The sequence below is a fragment of the Leucopleurus acutus genome (assembly GCF_964270905.1).
Source record: "Leucopleurus acutus genome assembly, chromosome: 14".
Taxonomy (NCBI): Eukaryota; Metazoa; Chordata; class Mammalia; order Artiodactyla; family Delphinidae; genus Leucopleurus; species Leucopleurus acutus.
This window is the reverse complement of record NC_139156.1, coordinates 45,388,379-45,401,452: the sequence shown is the minus strand read 5'-3', so window position 1 is coordinate 45,401,452 and position 13,074 is coordinate 45,388,379. Positions and strand designations below refer to the sequence as shown.

Sequence of the window (13,074 nt, the reverse complement as noted above, 5' to 3'; positions counted from 1 at the left end):
AGCAGGTCTCTGATTATTCTTTTAGATTGTGGGTCGGGGAGGGCGTGTGCTTAAAGAGATAACTGATTTCATTTGTCACCTAACACATTTGGCTTTAGAGGAAGAGCCTTAACATTAGGTTTGGGGTCATCTTTCTTGTCTCCTGTGTTCCTTGTCAGTCGCATTCTCCCAGGCCAAAGGTTCGCCCGCCAGGTGAGTAGCCTGGGCAGAAACTTTTCTCATCCCAGTGAGTGGACAGTGGTTGCCTCTGTTGGAATGGGGGCATTTCATCACAGATATACCTGCAAGTTTACTCTGTAGACCATCAAGCAGTAGTAGTCCACCTGGAAGCCTTCTTCGCAGTGGACACATTCCAAGAATGGTGTGTGTCACATTTCTGCATCTCTGACTTTATTTGCTCCTCATAGTAGCCCTGTGGATTATTGACCTGATTTTTAAATGATTAAATTCCTGCTCCAAGTGGTGTGCTCTTGGGAGGTGGTGTGCTTAGTGGAGTGACCCAGGAACACACACAGACTGAGGATTTTGGAGTCAAAAACCAGTGCTTTTGCTACCACCTCAGAATTTTCTCAAAGAATGATTGGAAATAAAAATGCATTTCAGGGCTTCCCTGGTGGCGCAGTGGTTGAGAGTCTGCCTGCCGATGCAGGGGACACGGGTTCGTGCCCTGGTCCGGGAGGATCCCACATGCCGCAGAGCGGCTGGGCCGTGAACCATGGCCGCTGAGCCTGTGCGTCTGGAGCCTGTGCTCTGCAATGGGAGAGGCCACAACAGTGAGAGGCCCGCGTACCACAACAACAAAAAAAAGCGCATTTCGGTTATATTTGAAAAGTTAAATATTTAGGGACTTCCCTGGTGGCGCAGTAGTTAAGAATCCGCCTGCCCATACAGGGGACACGGGTTCGAGCCCTGGTCCGGGAGGATCCCACATGCCACGGAGCAGCTAAGCCCATGCGCCACAACTACTGAGCCTGTGTACCTAGAGCCTGCGCTCCGCAACAAGAGAAGCCACCGCAATGAGAAGCCCATGCACCGCAGCGAAGAGTAGCCCCCGCTCGCCGCAAGTAGAGAAAGCCCACACGCAGCAATGAAGACCCAATGCAACCAAGAAATAAATAAATAACATAAATTTATTTAAAAAAATTTATTTAAAAAAATTAAATATTTAAAAGAAGTCTGTAGCAGTAAAAGGGTCCTTTTGATTACTAAATAACTCAGAAACCCAGCCCTTTCACCATGGTATTTCTGGTGGTTTGGGGGCCTTTATATGGTTACACTTATAGATTCTGGGAATGTGAAGCCATCTTTGCTCAGAAATCATTGTCTTCAATGTAATTTATTGAAAACAAGTTATGTTTGCAATATTCCCAACAGTAGCTTAAAGATCTGCTTTGTAAGATGAGCCATGAGAAAGTCCCTTCAGCTGTTGTCTTCCCTGTAGCAGTGCTATGACATAGGCCCCTCCTTATGCTGGGGGCATATTATTATTCACATAATTCCAACTCTCTCTAAAAGGGCACCGAAGAAAAGAATTCAGTGTTAGTGCTACTTGCTAGACAAAGCTGAGACTCATTTATAATGGAAATCATTTTAGAATTCAGTGGTTTTTATTGTACACTCTCCTGCATGAATTCTGTATTGTACGTATTTTATATTGACTTTTTTAGCGGTCAGTTTCAATTATTTGCTATTGTGAAAGCTTGTTCTTGGCCCAGCCCTTCATCAGGAGTCAACATGTGTGTATCAGAGCAGCCACAGAACTGGCCTCTCCTCTTTAATTGTAGATCATTTTGGAAGTTGAATACAACTGGGTGTTTATTTTTAGAAATCAGATTCTCTCTTAATGAAGCATTTCTTTTCACAGAGGAAATTCTGCACTAAGCAGAAGGTTTGCTGAAACGCAGTCTCAGTCTGTACATTGGAGTGTCTAAACACCAAGTGAGACTCTATTTGGCTTTATTATGTGAAGTCAGGCCTGCTGAGCATCAGTAAGGACCCAATCACTCTCTCTTGGTTTGGGGACAGGAGTGTGGTAGCATTTAGTAACCTCCTGAGCAGAAAGTAAAGGTAAGCAGAATTTCTAAAATGGCCCCCCAAAGATGTCCCACCCTGATGCCCAGAGCCTGTCACTATGATGAGACATTGCTGATGAGATCATTGTATTAATGGAATCACATGAGCTCTTAAAGACAGAGAGCTTTCTCTGGCTGGTGGCAGAGATTGGAAGCAAGAGTGGGCTTGAAGATGGGGAGGGATGGATGGGGAATGCAGGCATCCCCTGGCTGACAACCAACAAATAAACAGGTCCTCAGTCCTAAACCTGCTAGGAACTGCCTTCTGCCAGCAACCTGAATGAACGTGGAAGTGCGTTCTTCCCCAGAGCCTCCACAAAGAAGGGAGACCCTGAGCAGAGGGTCCTATCACGCTGTCTGTCGCATGATACATTTGTGGTTTTGAGCCACTAAGTTTGTGGTAATTCATTAACATGGTAATAAAAATCTAATACAGGTGGCAAATGCCATCTTTATAGAGGAAAAACCTCTCTCTTGATAGCTGTCAGAGCCCTTCACTTTCAAAATCTCTGTGCTGACAATGTAGCATGCTTTCTTTTTTTTTAAGATTTTTTTTTGATGTGGACTATTTTTAAAGTCTTTATTGAATTTGTTACAATATTGCTTCTGTTTTATGTTTTGGGATTTTTTTGGTGGCGAGGCATGTGGAATCTTAGCTCCCTGACCAGGGATCGAACCCTCAACCGCTGCATTGGAGGAGAAGTCTTAACCACTGGACCACCAGGGAAGTCCCTAACATGCTTTCTTGATTTAGCCATCTTCTTTTTCTTTTACTTATTTTGATATTTTTGTTTGTTACGTTTTTTTGGTAGAAATACAGTAGTGCAATGGCTTTCTAATTATGTTGACCATAATCCTTTGTAAGAAATAGTGTTTACATTGAAACTCAGCTCATTGACACACACAACTGAAAGAAAAAATTCCCCCAAAGACTTAATCATCATGTCAGATGCACTTTGACATCTATTTTATTTCATTGTTAAAAATGTAGGTCATGACCCATGAAATCAATTTCTTTACCAGTTTTTCCAGAATTGGAAAATCATTACAGTTGGTTGTGCAGTTTTATTGTACTTCTTAGACATTCAGTCTCATGTTACTTTAAAAATAAATTTGTATTTAGGAAATACCTGTTCACGGTTAAGTGGTATAAGGTTGGAAAGGGTCTTCATGAAAAGTCTGTGTCCCTCCTGCCCGGGGTCCCTGCTCTCCTTCCGTGTTTCACAGGAAACCACTGTTGGGAGCCACTGACAGATAGTCTGCACATGCCAGCATGCATGGTGTGGCTCTCCTCTCTGCCTGCTCCCTCCATATACCCCTTACTGCACATAATGAGCTTTCCCTTCTGCTAATGATTGCCCACGTTCCTTTCTATCATTGTACCAGTATTAACTCAATCAGATACGAGCCCACGGGCAATGAGGTTATGCCAACCCTTTGCTCCCACAAACAGTTTCATACAAACCTCTTCCTGCATATGTGTGAGGATGAATTCCTAAAAGAGTTGCTGGGACAAAGTGCACGTGCATTTGTAATTCTCAGCAAAATTGCCGTCTTAGGAGGGAGGTTTACCAGGTTGCTTTCCCACCAGCGATGTGTAAGCATGCTTGTTACCCCATACTTTTGCCAACATGGGTATTTGATTTTTTTAAACGCCTTGTTGTTGATGATGATGGTATTTCTCATTGGAGCTTTAATTTGTATTTCTTGTTGTGAGAGAGGTCAAGCATCTTCTGATGCTTTAAGAGCCATCTGTATTTCCTTTCCCATTTTTTGATTAAGTCATTGATTTGATAAATCTAATTTGAAGTCCGTTGTAAACACGAGCCCTCTTTGCATCTTGCCCTCCTTCTCTAGTCCTTCCTCAAGTTCCTTCTGGCTTAAAAGCAAACAAGCCCAACCAGACCATTTCTTGTGGCCCCATACGTGTTGATGAAGATCAGATGGGCTGATTCACTCTTGTTAGGGAGCAAAATGTTTTAAATGTAGCTTTGCTGGTAAATGAAAAAGGGCCCAGTGGGGTTTCGCAATAGAGGAGGAGGAGGAAGTGGCTGAGAGGGAGGTTGGAAAGTAACGTAGTGGAGGGAGCAAGGGAAGGAAGTGAAGCAAAAAGCAGGCAGGGAAGGGTAGGGTTATGGAAGGTACAGCTGGTGTCCTGCAGGGAGGAAGTCCCCTCCAGTGTCAAATTGGTAAGTTCCTGCCACAGACTGAGAACTCTGCTTGGTGAGTCTGTTATGGCGGGCCTCCCAATGGCAGTAAGTTCTCTTAAAGGGAAACAGAGGTGGGAGCATGCCAGCTTCTACCAGGGATACATGGAAAGTTTTCTATTCCTTATATGTTTTTGGCAGTCTTGATAAAATCATTTAAAACAGTGGGTTGATAGGAAAGGCAACCATTAAGTGGCTTGAGGACAGCAGAACAAACATGTCATTCCTAAGAAATAAAAGCAACTGGGATTTAGGCCTAGACAGAATCCAGAGGTTTGTTTTGACATAATTGATGACAACATCTTAAAAAGAGGGGATTTTTATGAAAATTTTTTTGTAATGAGATTGCTTTACATTCTTTTTCATGACCGGAGGAAGGTCTCTTATTTGAGAACCAACAAAGAACTTCAGGAACAGAGGGCTTAAGTTTTCTCAACACATATGAATTTTCTCATTATGAACATTTACTCCTTTTGTCAGTAACTGTGGAGTCCTGTGTGGTCTGATCCTCGTGGAGGGGAGAGGGTGTTCTCTGGCTTTGTGCGGGGGGCATAGAGTCTCCTTTTCCCTTGAGCCAGCACAGCCTCCTGAATGTCACCCTGCCCCCTGCTCTCAGGAGGAGCTGGGGAGCTGTTGGCCCGAGCCGCTGAGAGGGGACTGCCAGCCCCTTGACTTGTCTTGACCTCCCTGGTTGGACCCTGGAACTGTGTTTGCAGCTCTTGGCTTCATTTTGTTGTTGCCATTGTTGATCAGGCCAGTCTTTTAAATCCTCCTTGGTAGGTTGACAGATTGTACTCGGCCTGATACCAGCAACAAGTTAAGCTCTTTAAAGTTGCTGTCGCTGTGCTTTGATGATCATTCTGCGCGGGGACTGGTCCTGAACTCTCAGCATGCGCTCCTCTTTAGCTGGTGACAGAAGGAACCTCTCCGGGGACTGTGATGGCCCCATGAATCTTGCTCATTTTCTCGCTCTTACGGAGAAAGAGCCGGGATAAGGCATTTGTTGGTTTATATGTATGTAAAACAACAGTAAGTAGATTTAAAAATTTTCCTTGTAACCTCATGATCTAAGAAGAAGGGAGACTTTTGCTCTGTTATTGGGAGGCCTGTTGAGGCTTGGATATTACCTGCTGAAAGTGTCTCATGATGTTCTTTGTGGGATCAGAGAGGACGAAGTGAGGGCAGGAGCACAGATAGAGGATGCCGAGGCTGTTCCTGTTTCCCAAACAGAGCAGGGGCTTGGGGCTGCCGCCGTCCTGCAGGCCTGCCAGTCTGCTGCAAGTACAGACACGACTGTGTGAGTCCCCGTGACACACCTGAGCCAGGAAACTCATGGGGAAGGGACCACCGATGTCAAGTGTGCGGATGGTCCGGCTGCTTCCTCGATGCAGGTTTTGCTCTGCTCCAAGGCTCTCCCTCCGACCACTGAGCCTTGCCAGCACAGATGTGTGCTAATGTGATCGTTACCCCGGACTTCCCGTTTTCACATGAATTACTTGAGGTTCAGAACGGGAGTGAGAGGCCATTTTGTCTTGGTTTCAGCTTCCCATCTGAGACCTGCCTCCTTTCAAAGACACTGATCCTGGGAGGGCCTCATTCTCCAGATACGACCCTACTTTCCTTTCACAGGGTTTGCCTGCCCTTCAGCATACAGGAAAGTACGCGTGGTTTCAAGAGGCTCCTGTCCTTAGAATGTAACAGGGAGGGAGATAACTAGGTATCGCCCCCGTCTTCTTGGTGAGCAGTGTACTTTTCCCTTGCTCACGTGGGGAGGGCGCTTCCTTCTGTACCTCAGTCCAAGCGACTAAGCTTGACCCAGCAACCTAGAGGACGGAGAGCTGACCTCTTAGCAGTGAGGGACAAGGACGTGAACCTACATTCCTGTCCTCCCTTCCTCCCAGGTCTCCTTGGGGAGGCGTGGTGACGACGCTTACTTTTCTACACCGTGACCAGCTTGTGGCCTTGCCTACAGGTGCTGAACAGAGCTGCTGGTCACCCTCACAAGTTAAAGAAGGGAGCAAGAAGTTCAAGAAGGCTCCCCATCTCCGAGTGGGGCTAGGGCTGAACATCAGAGAGCAGGCTGACCGTCGGAGCTGGGGACATTAGTGTGGCTCTCCTCAGCCTGCCTCCGTGCAGCGACTAACAGTAAAGGCCCTGTGTGCTCACCTCAGGAGAATAGACAGAGGAGCCCGTGGTGGCTGCCTGGAGGAGGGCACAGGAGAAAGCAGAGGTAGCTCGTGCAGTGGGAACATAGCAGCATAATATTGAGACCGCCGCCCCCCCCACACACAATTTGTTTTAGAAAGAATCGTGACCAAGTAGTGCAAGGTTATTGGAGGGATGTCATTTTCGTGGCTCCAAATAAACTTTAGATTCTTAAGAAATTGGACCAGCAATGCTTTTATGGAGAATATATGCAATGTTCACGTGCACATTCAGCTAGAAAGTAAATGTGGATTCTTTGGTGACTCAGAAGATGCGCTCATTGAGTAATGCTGCATAATTTTAGCATATACATGTAGCACGATAGCATGTAGCTTCTTGGATCGAGCTTCTTTAGGTTGAGCTGGGTTTACAGTGATGTATCGTCCCCATGCTGGGCAGCAAGAGTAGCCGTCCAGTGGACATCTCAGTCAGAGTGCCAGTTCTGTCTGGCTCTTCCCAGGCTGGTGTATTCGCTGGAGAGGCGGCAAGGTGGGGAGAGCTGTCCTGGTGGCTGATGCAAGTCCGTGGTCCCACAGCTGGAGTGCCAGGATGAGAGTACATCCTGGGGTTGGCACTGAGCAAGCGTGGAGCCAGGTGGGCTCTCCAGAATCAAGAAGCAGGGCTGAGGGCCACTGGAGTGGGCCTGGGGAGGGCAGGGAGGAGATGTCAGCTTGCTCTTGATGACAGACCCACAGTACTGTCTTCCCGTGGCCCTTGAGTTGTCCCTCAGGATAACTGTCCTAAGCGGGGAAGAACACACAGGGTGCTGTGAGGGCCGTGGAATCTCAGGAGTCAGTCTTGATGAGGCCTGGCAAGGGCCCCACAGAGCCTGGAGTGCGAGGCTGGGGGACCCTCTAGTAGTGGTCATGCATCCTTAGCCCAGCTGTGCTCCCTGATCCTATTTCTCTCCTCCACTTCTCTTCCCATCGTGGTACTTCCTCACCCTCCCAGACTTTTCTCTAATTTTGGCTTGTTCACGACCCCTCAGAGCCCCTGCTCTATCTCATGACCTCTTGCTATACTTTCTTCCACATTTACATGTTCTTGATAATTTTCTCAATACACAATCCCAAGATTAGGACTCGGGAGCATTCTGTGCTCAGCCCCCTCCTGGGCCTGGGGTTGAGCTCTGGGTTGGTGGCCCTGTGCTCACGTAGTCTCCCTTTTGTATAAAGAGCGCTGGCAGGGTAGTGAAGGTTCGTGGACCAACTGCCAGGTGGTGGGGGAGGAGTGGCTCTCACATTCGGCCAGCCTCAACGAGGATGATCCCAGGTACCAGGTTAAAGAATGCTGGGTGGGGGAAGCAGAGCTAGCAGGGAAGGTGCCTCATGTTTCTTTTGCATTTGCGTGTACCTTACGGTGCTTGGTTTCTTGACTTATGTATGGACTAATTAAGTTTAGATGCTTAGAAGATAAATGACCACTGAATATACAGAAGGTTGATGGTGCTGTTCCAGAGTCTCAAATATTTCTTGGCTACACTTTACCTTCATCTGAGAAAAGAAGAGTGCTGCTTGGTTTGTTCTTACCTTGGCTCGTAGGGACCTAATACGTGCTATTCACTGAGCAATGGGCAGCGGCAGACCCATTGCCATTCACAAGGAGGTGGTGTTTGCAGTCCCCTGGCTTTTCCTGAAAACTGACTGGAGGTGTGTTGTTGCAGGCTGGGGGCTCTTCAGTGGCATCCGCTCCAGTGTCCGCCTTCTCTCGCACTTCTGTCACGCCCTCCAATCAGGACATCTGCAGGTAATGCTCTGCTTCACATGCTACGGTGGTTCATGTGCAACTCAGGAATGAGCGTTCATGTCTGCAGGTTCTTGATTCTCCATATGCCTCTGCTCTAAACAATCAACCTGGTTTTATGTGCTGTTTGCTCACCAGGTACCACGCAAGTCTCATTTCTTCACTTTGATGCCTATTTTCTTTTAAAATTGTTTTTACTTTCTGTGCTTTTATTCCACTGTTCTCTGCATGCAGTTCCAGTGCAGTGTTTTCTGAGTGTTGTCACCACAGTCCCGTGCAGTCTGCTGTTGTCTTGAAAGCTCCTCCCTGCCAGAGTTCTCTGACACAAGGGCTCACTGTGACAGTTGTCTGTCAAGACACAGTGCAGGCATCAAAGAGAAATTCCCATGGCTCAGAGTGGGTCCAGGCCTTGAAGCCTGCTAAGAATACCAAAGCCAGAAGAACACTGAAGTTCTCAAAATCCCTGAATGATGTGGGTGAGAAGGTCCCGGATGCTTTGGAAAGTTTTGACTATGCGGAGAGGACTTGCTCTGAAGGGAAACTGATACTCCCTCAAGACCCGTGTCTCAGTATTAACAGGCTCCACCAGAAAGAAAAAAGAACACTGAATCGCAAACCTCTTGGCAGTTCCAAACATTCTTGTGTTTCATCCCTTTCCGCCAATCGTTCAGCGGCCTCAGAGGTGGGAGCCGGCAAGGGGGGCACGCACGTCCTGCTTCTGGACGAGAAGGCAGATGGCGAGGCCGTGTCCAGAAGCCGGCGGCTGCTCCGGTACCTGTTCTCGCTGTCACACGGCTTGAGCACCAGCAGCCTGCACTGGTTCCACGAGCTGGAGAGCTGCACTGCCGTCCCGCACCCTGCCAAGTCCTCCAGCGGGCTGGCTGGGAGCGCGGGCTTCTTCTCCGACGAAACGGGAGATGATGACGTCTTTGAGGACAGCACATCCACAAAACCGAAGAGCAGGGTCCTGCGGGCGCCCCTCTGCTCGGTGGAAAAGGACAGTGACCTGGATGGTCCTTCCCCTCTCTCTGAAAAGGGCCCCCCCATCTCTCCCGTGTCCACGTCAGGGGATGTCTGCAGGTTGGTTTGCCAAGAACCACCATTCTGGCCCTCTCTGCTCCCCACACCTCCATGGCCTCATCTTGCTTTAATATGTGAAGTTTCAGGAAAATGAATAGGCAGTTGTACACAATTATGGATTAATAGTTTTCTCCAGAATAGATTATTGGTATCATTTGAAAAACCAATTTTTATGACATGGGTCCCAAGATAGTTTCATAGATGATAAAAGAGGAAGAAGCTACACATATTAAAGGCCAAGCTGACTCTTCTCAACTAAAAATAAGTAGCTTTTGCATAAGGAAAGCGGAAGAAAAAATAGTATCTGCAGTCTTCCAGCTTGATGGTCTCGATATTAAGCATTGGCTTCCCCTCTCGACCTCGTTATTACCCCTCGCTCCACCTGCGACACGATGTGCATGGGGAAGGGCTGCTCTTTAGCAGCTCCTTCCTTCCTTTTAACTTGGATGCAGCCACCTCTGCCCAGGTCCTAACTCCACTTTTATCTTCCCGGGTGCAGCATCCTTGTCAGGCCTCCAAAAGCTTTCAGAATTCACTTTTGCCGCTACTCTTAGGCCTTCCCCATTCTAACCTTTCCCCAGTGGCCCCTCCTCAGGATCAGCTCTTGTCATTTCTTTTAACAATTGGATCAGAAACCCCTCTCACAGAAACAAACAGCCGAGAGCCTGGCCTGGGCCAGAACCCAGTTCCTTTCAGGCCAGGTGTCCCTACCTGCTCTCCAGCTGCTGGAAAAGACCTTTCTGTTTCTCAAAAGTCTGTTAAGTTCCTTGAGGTTAGTAGCTACGTCCTGTTGCATGCACCCTTAGAAATAATGAATGATTTAAATTTCTCACTTATTGCTATGAGTGATCCTGAAAAAAGAAATGAAATTGCAGCATCTTATAATGGTTTTTCAGGTCCAGGAGAAGCACTGTGATTTCTCTGTTTACTCTCTGAGAGATGACAGAAATATGTAGTTGTGGTGTGTGAAGGTGAGGTCAGTGATTATAGCTAGCAAGCAAAGTTCATCATCTTTTCAAGTCACTGGTTTTGTTTTACACAGAGTGCTGGTTTTGTTTTACACAGAAATTTTACCTCTGATTATTTTAATGTCATGTAAGTTCTGGAAGATGTTTCCTTAAATTCGTCTTTTTAGCGAAGTTCTTAAGTCTTACCCAAAATGACTGCTTTGTCATTTCTTATATCATTTTTTCCTCTCTGTTGCCAAAAGCCACCCAGACTTTCCATGTTGGTGCGGTAAGCTAGAAATTTTTAGTTTGTAGTAATTGTTTTCATTTGTGTTTGTATGTTTTCGTGCTTATAGTCATTTTGTGATGTTTGTTTCGGAACGTTTTCCTTGGGGGGACTGACCTTCCACTGGAGTGTCATCTTCCCTGTTGTGTGGCCCTCCTCGTAATGACTGGCTTTCCTTCTGCCACAGGATCTGTCACTGTGAAGGGGATGACGAGAGCCCTCTGATCACACCCTGCCACTGCACAGGGAGCCTCCACTTCGTGCACCAGACCTGCCTGCAGCAGTGGATCAAGAGCTCCGACACACGCTGCTGTGAGCTGTGCAAGTACGAGTTCATCATGGAGACCAAGCTGAAGCCTCTGAGAAAAGTATGTGCGAGGCCACCCTCGGAAGTACTTTAGCTTCACTGAGATGAGCACCCGGAAGAGTTAGCACCTGGGACTGGGTGGAGCCCAGGGACTGGGACTGGGTGGAGCCACAGTTGGCTTGGGTTCACTCCTTTAAGAAGTTGGGGCTGGTGTGTACATTCATGTTTTTGGTACTGATTTCCAGGTCCCTCCTCTCAGGAAGAAGCTCTTTCTGTCCATTCAGTCATATGATGTTTTCTTTTTCCTTAAAACTAAGACTGCCTGCTTGTCTGTATCGGTCATTTGGCCCTTGACCACAGACTGTTTTGTGGCATCTTAGTCAGCATTAAACTTTGTATGTATTAACTCTTCAGGCTTTGTCTCTAATTAGGTCCATATAGTGGAGATTAGTATCTCTCTCCAGCACAAAGAACAGCATAACATGGTAAATTTATTTCTGTATACCTGTGACAGGTGTTTCCTAGATGGGAAGTGGGGGCAGATGGGAAAAGAAAGGAACCACAGGCATTACATGCAACACAGCTCTCTTCAGGTCCCATGTCCGTGCTTCCTCTGAAAGGAGCCTCATCCGGTGCTCCCCTCCTGTGTAAACACTGGCCGTTCAGTGTGTCTGTGTGCCCAGAATATGGAGAGGCTTTGTTTGGAAGAATAAAAGGTTTGTTCTTATCTCAAAACTCATAAATTGCAAGGGGAATTACAAAATCAGGTAACAGCACCAACATGCCAATTCAATGCTGACTTCTATGGTGATCGCTCGTATCAGATATTCAGAGAAGGAAGTATTCATTGTGGGTCCGAGCTCTGGGGAAGCAGAGTGGTGGTAGCATCATAGAATGTTTGGTGTTGAAGCAGTTCTTGGAATATCAGTAGGATTTAGAGGGGAAGTGAAAGGGCTCTAGAGAGGTCAGATTGTCTCTGGAGAAAAGCAGCCACCGCAAAGGTAGGGTGAGCATTTCAGGGGAGTGTGAAAGGCTTGAACTGAATGTGTCTTGGAAAATCAGGGGGACATTTTAGGAGGGAAGCCAGATGAAGACACTGTGTCACACCATAGCAGAAAGAAATCTGGATGCTAGGGAAGGCAGGCTCAAACTACTTAAAAAATGTTTTGTCCCATAAAAGCCTCATTGTTTTTTGGGTGCCTGCTCTATGCTGACTCTTCAAGTGAGTCTTAAGGCACTTTGACCAATATAGATAGTCCATGAAGGCTCTACTTTCAGTTTATCCTGCATAGAACCACCTGGAAAGGTTGTGAGTAGGGCTGGCAGAGTTTATGCAGTGTTTACACTTGTTCTTTTTCTCTACCTCTATGTGTTTTCTTCTGATTCGGAAACCAGTAAATGAAAAAGAAAATCTGGCTATTTGGAGTAAATTAATGAGCTCCTAGAGGAGATGGGACTGGCACAGACTGCTTGTACCAGGAACTCTTAGCATCGATTTCACAGTGTTGCTGCCAATGTAGCAGAGGACCAAAGAGTGAGCGCCCTCCACCATCACCTTCACGACATAGTGTGACCCATCTGCTAGTGTGTTGTGGTGTCATCAACCCCCTTCTTCCCCTCACTCATGCCAGTCAGCAAGTCACGGAAACTTCAAGTGTGCCACCTGGGTCTTGGGCCAATGTGCTGTTTTCATCAGGACCAAAACCATAAAGTCTTGTATCAAAGCCGCTGAATGCCTGCTTTGCCAGAATAAGCAGCCAGGGGATTTGCTGCTGGTGGTGGGTCATGGCTCATCTTGGTCCCAGCTTCTCTTCATCGCCTAGAAAGTTGGATGTGGACAGAACACCAGTGCCTGGTACCTGGTTGACGCCACATGGTTTAAAGGGAGCGACTCTGAGTGTTTGGGGAAATTCATCTAGCTTGGGAAAGGGGGAGGGAGGAGGGAAGCCAGTCTTAACCATCAACAAAGCTCTCACCCCATCGTAGCGCTTTACGCCCATGAGCCTGAGCCTCACGCTCTGTGCGTTGTCTTTCCAGTGGGAGAAGCTGCAGATGACAGCCAGCGAGCGCAGGAAGATCGTGTGCTCCGTGACGTTCCACATCATTGCCATCACCTGTGTGGTCTGGTCCTTGTACGTGCTCATCGACCGCACTGCTGAGGAGATCAAGCAGGGGCAGGCAACAGGTATGTGCTCAGAACGAAAGGTGCACCCAGGAGATCCTGGAT

The 13,074-nt window shown here is 47.3% G+C and overlaps 1 protein-coding gene across 5 annotated transcripts in view; it reads left to right on the top strand.

Moving 5' to 3' along the window:
• The window catches only part of MARCHF8 (membrane associated ring-CH-type finger 8), a 111,064-nt gene that overhangs the window by 93,797 nt on the left and 4,193 nt on the right, over positions 1-13,074 (top strand). For 4 of the 5 annotated variants that reach the window (XM_082854504.1, XM_082854503.1, XM_082854505.1 and 1 more), the window contains 4 exons: positions 8,148-8,230; positions 8,462-9,307; positions 10,728-10,908; positions 12,885-13,032. In XM_082854504.1, coding sequence (XP_082710630.1) covers positions 8,148-8,230; positions 8,462-9,307; positions 10,728-10,908; positions 12,885-13,032 — 1,258 coding nt within the window. The remainder of the gene's footprint in view (positions 1-8,147; positions 8,231-8,461; positions 9,308-10,727; positions 10,909-12,884; positions 13,033-13,074) is intronic. The other variant, XM_082854507.1, reaches the window with a different exon arrangement.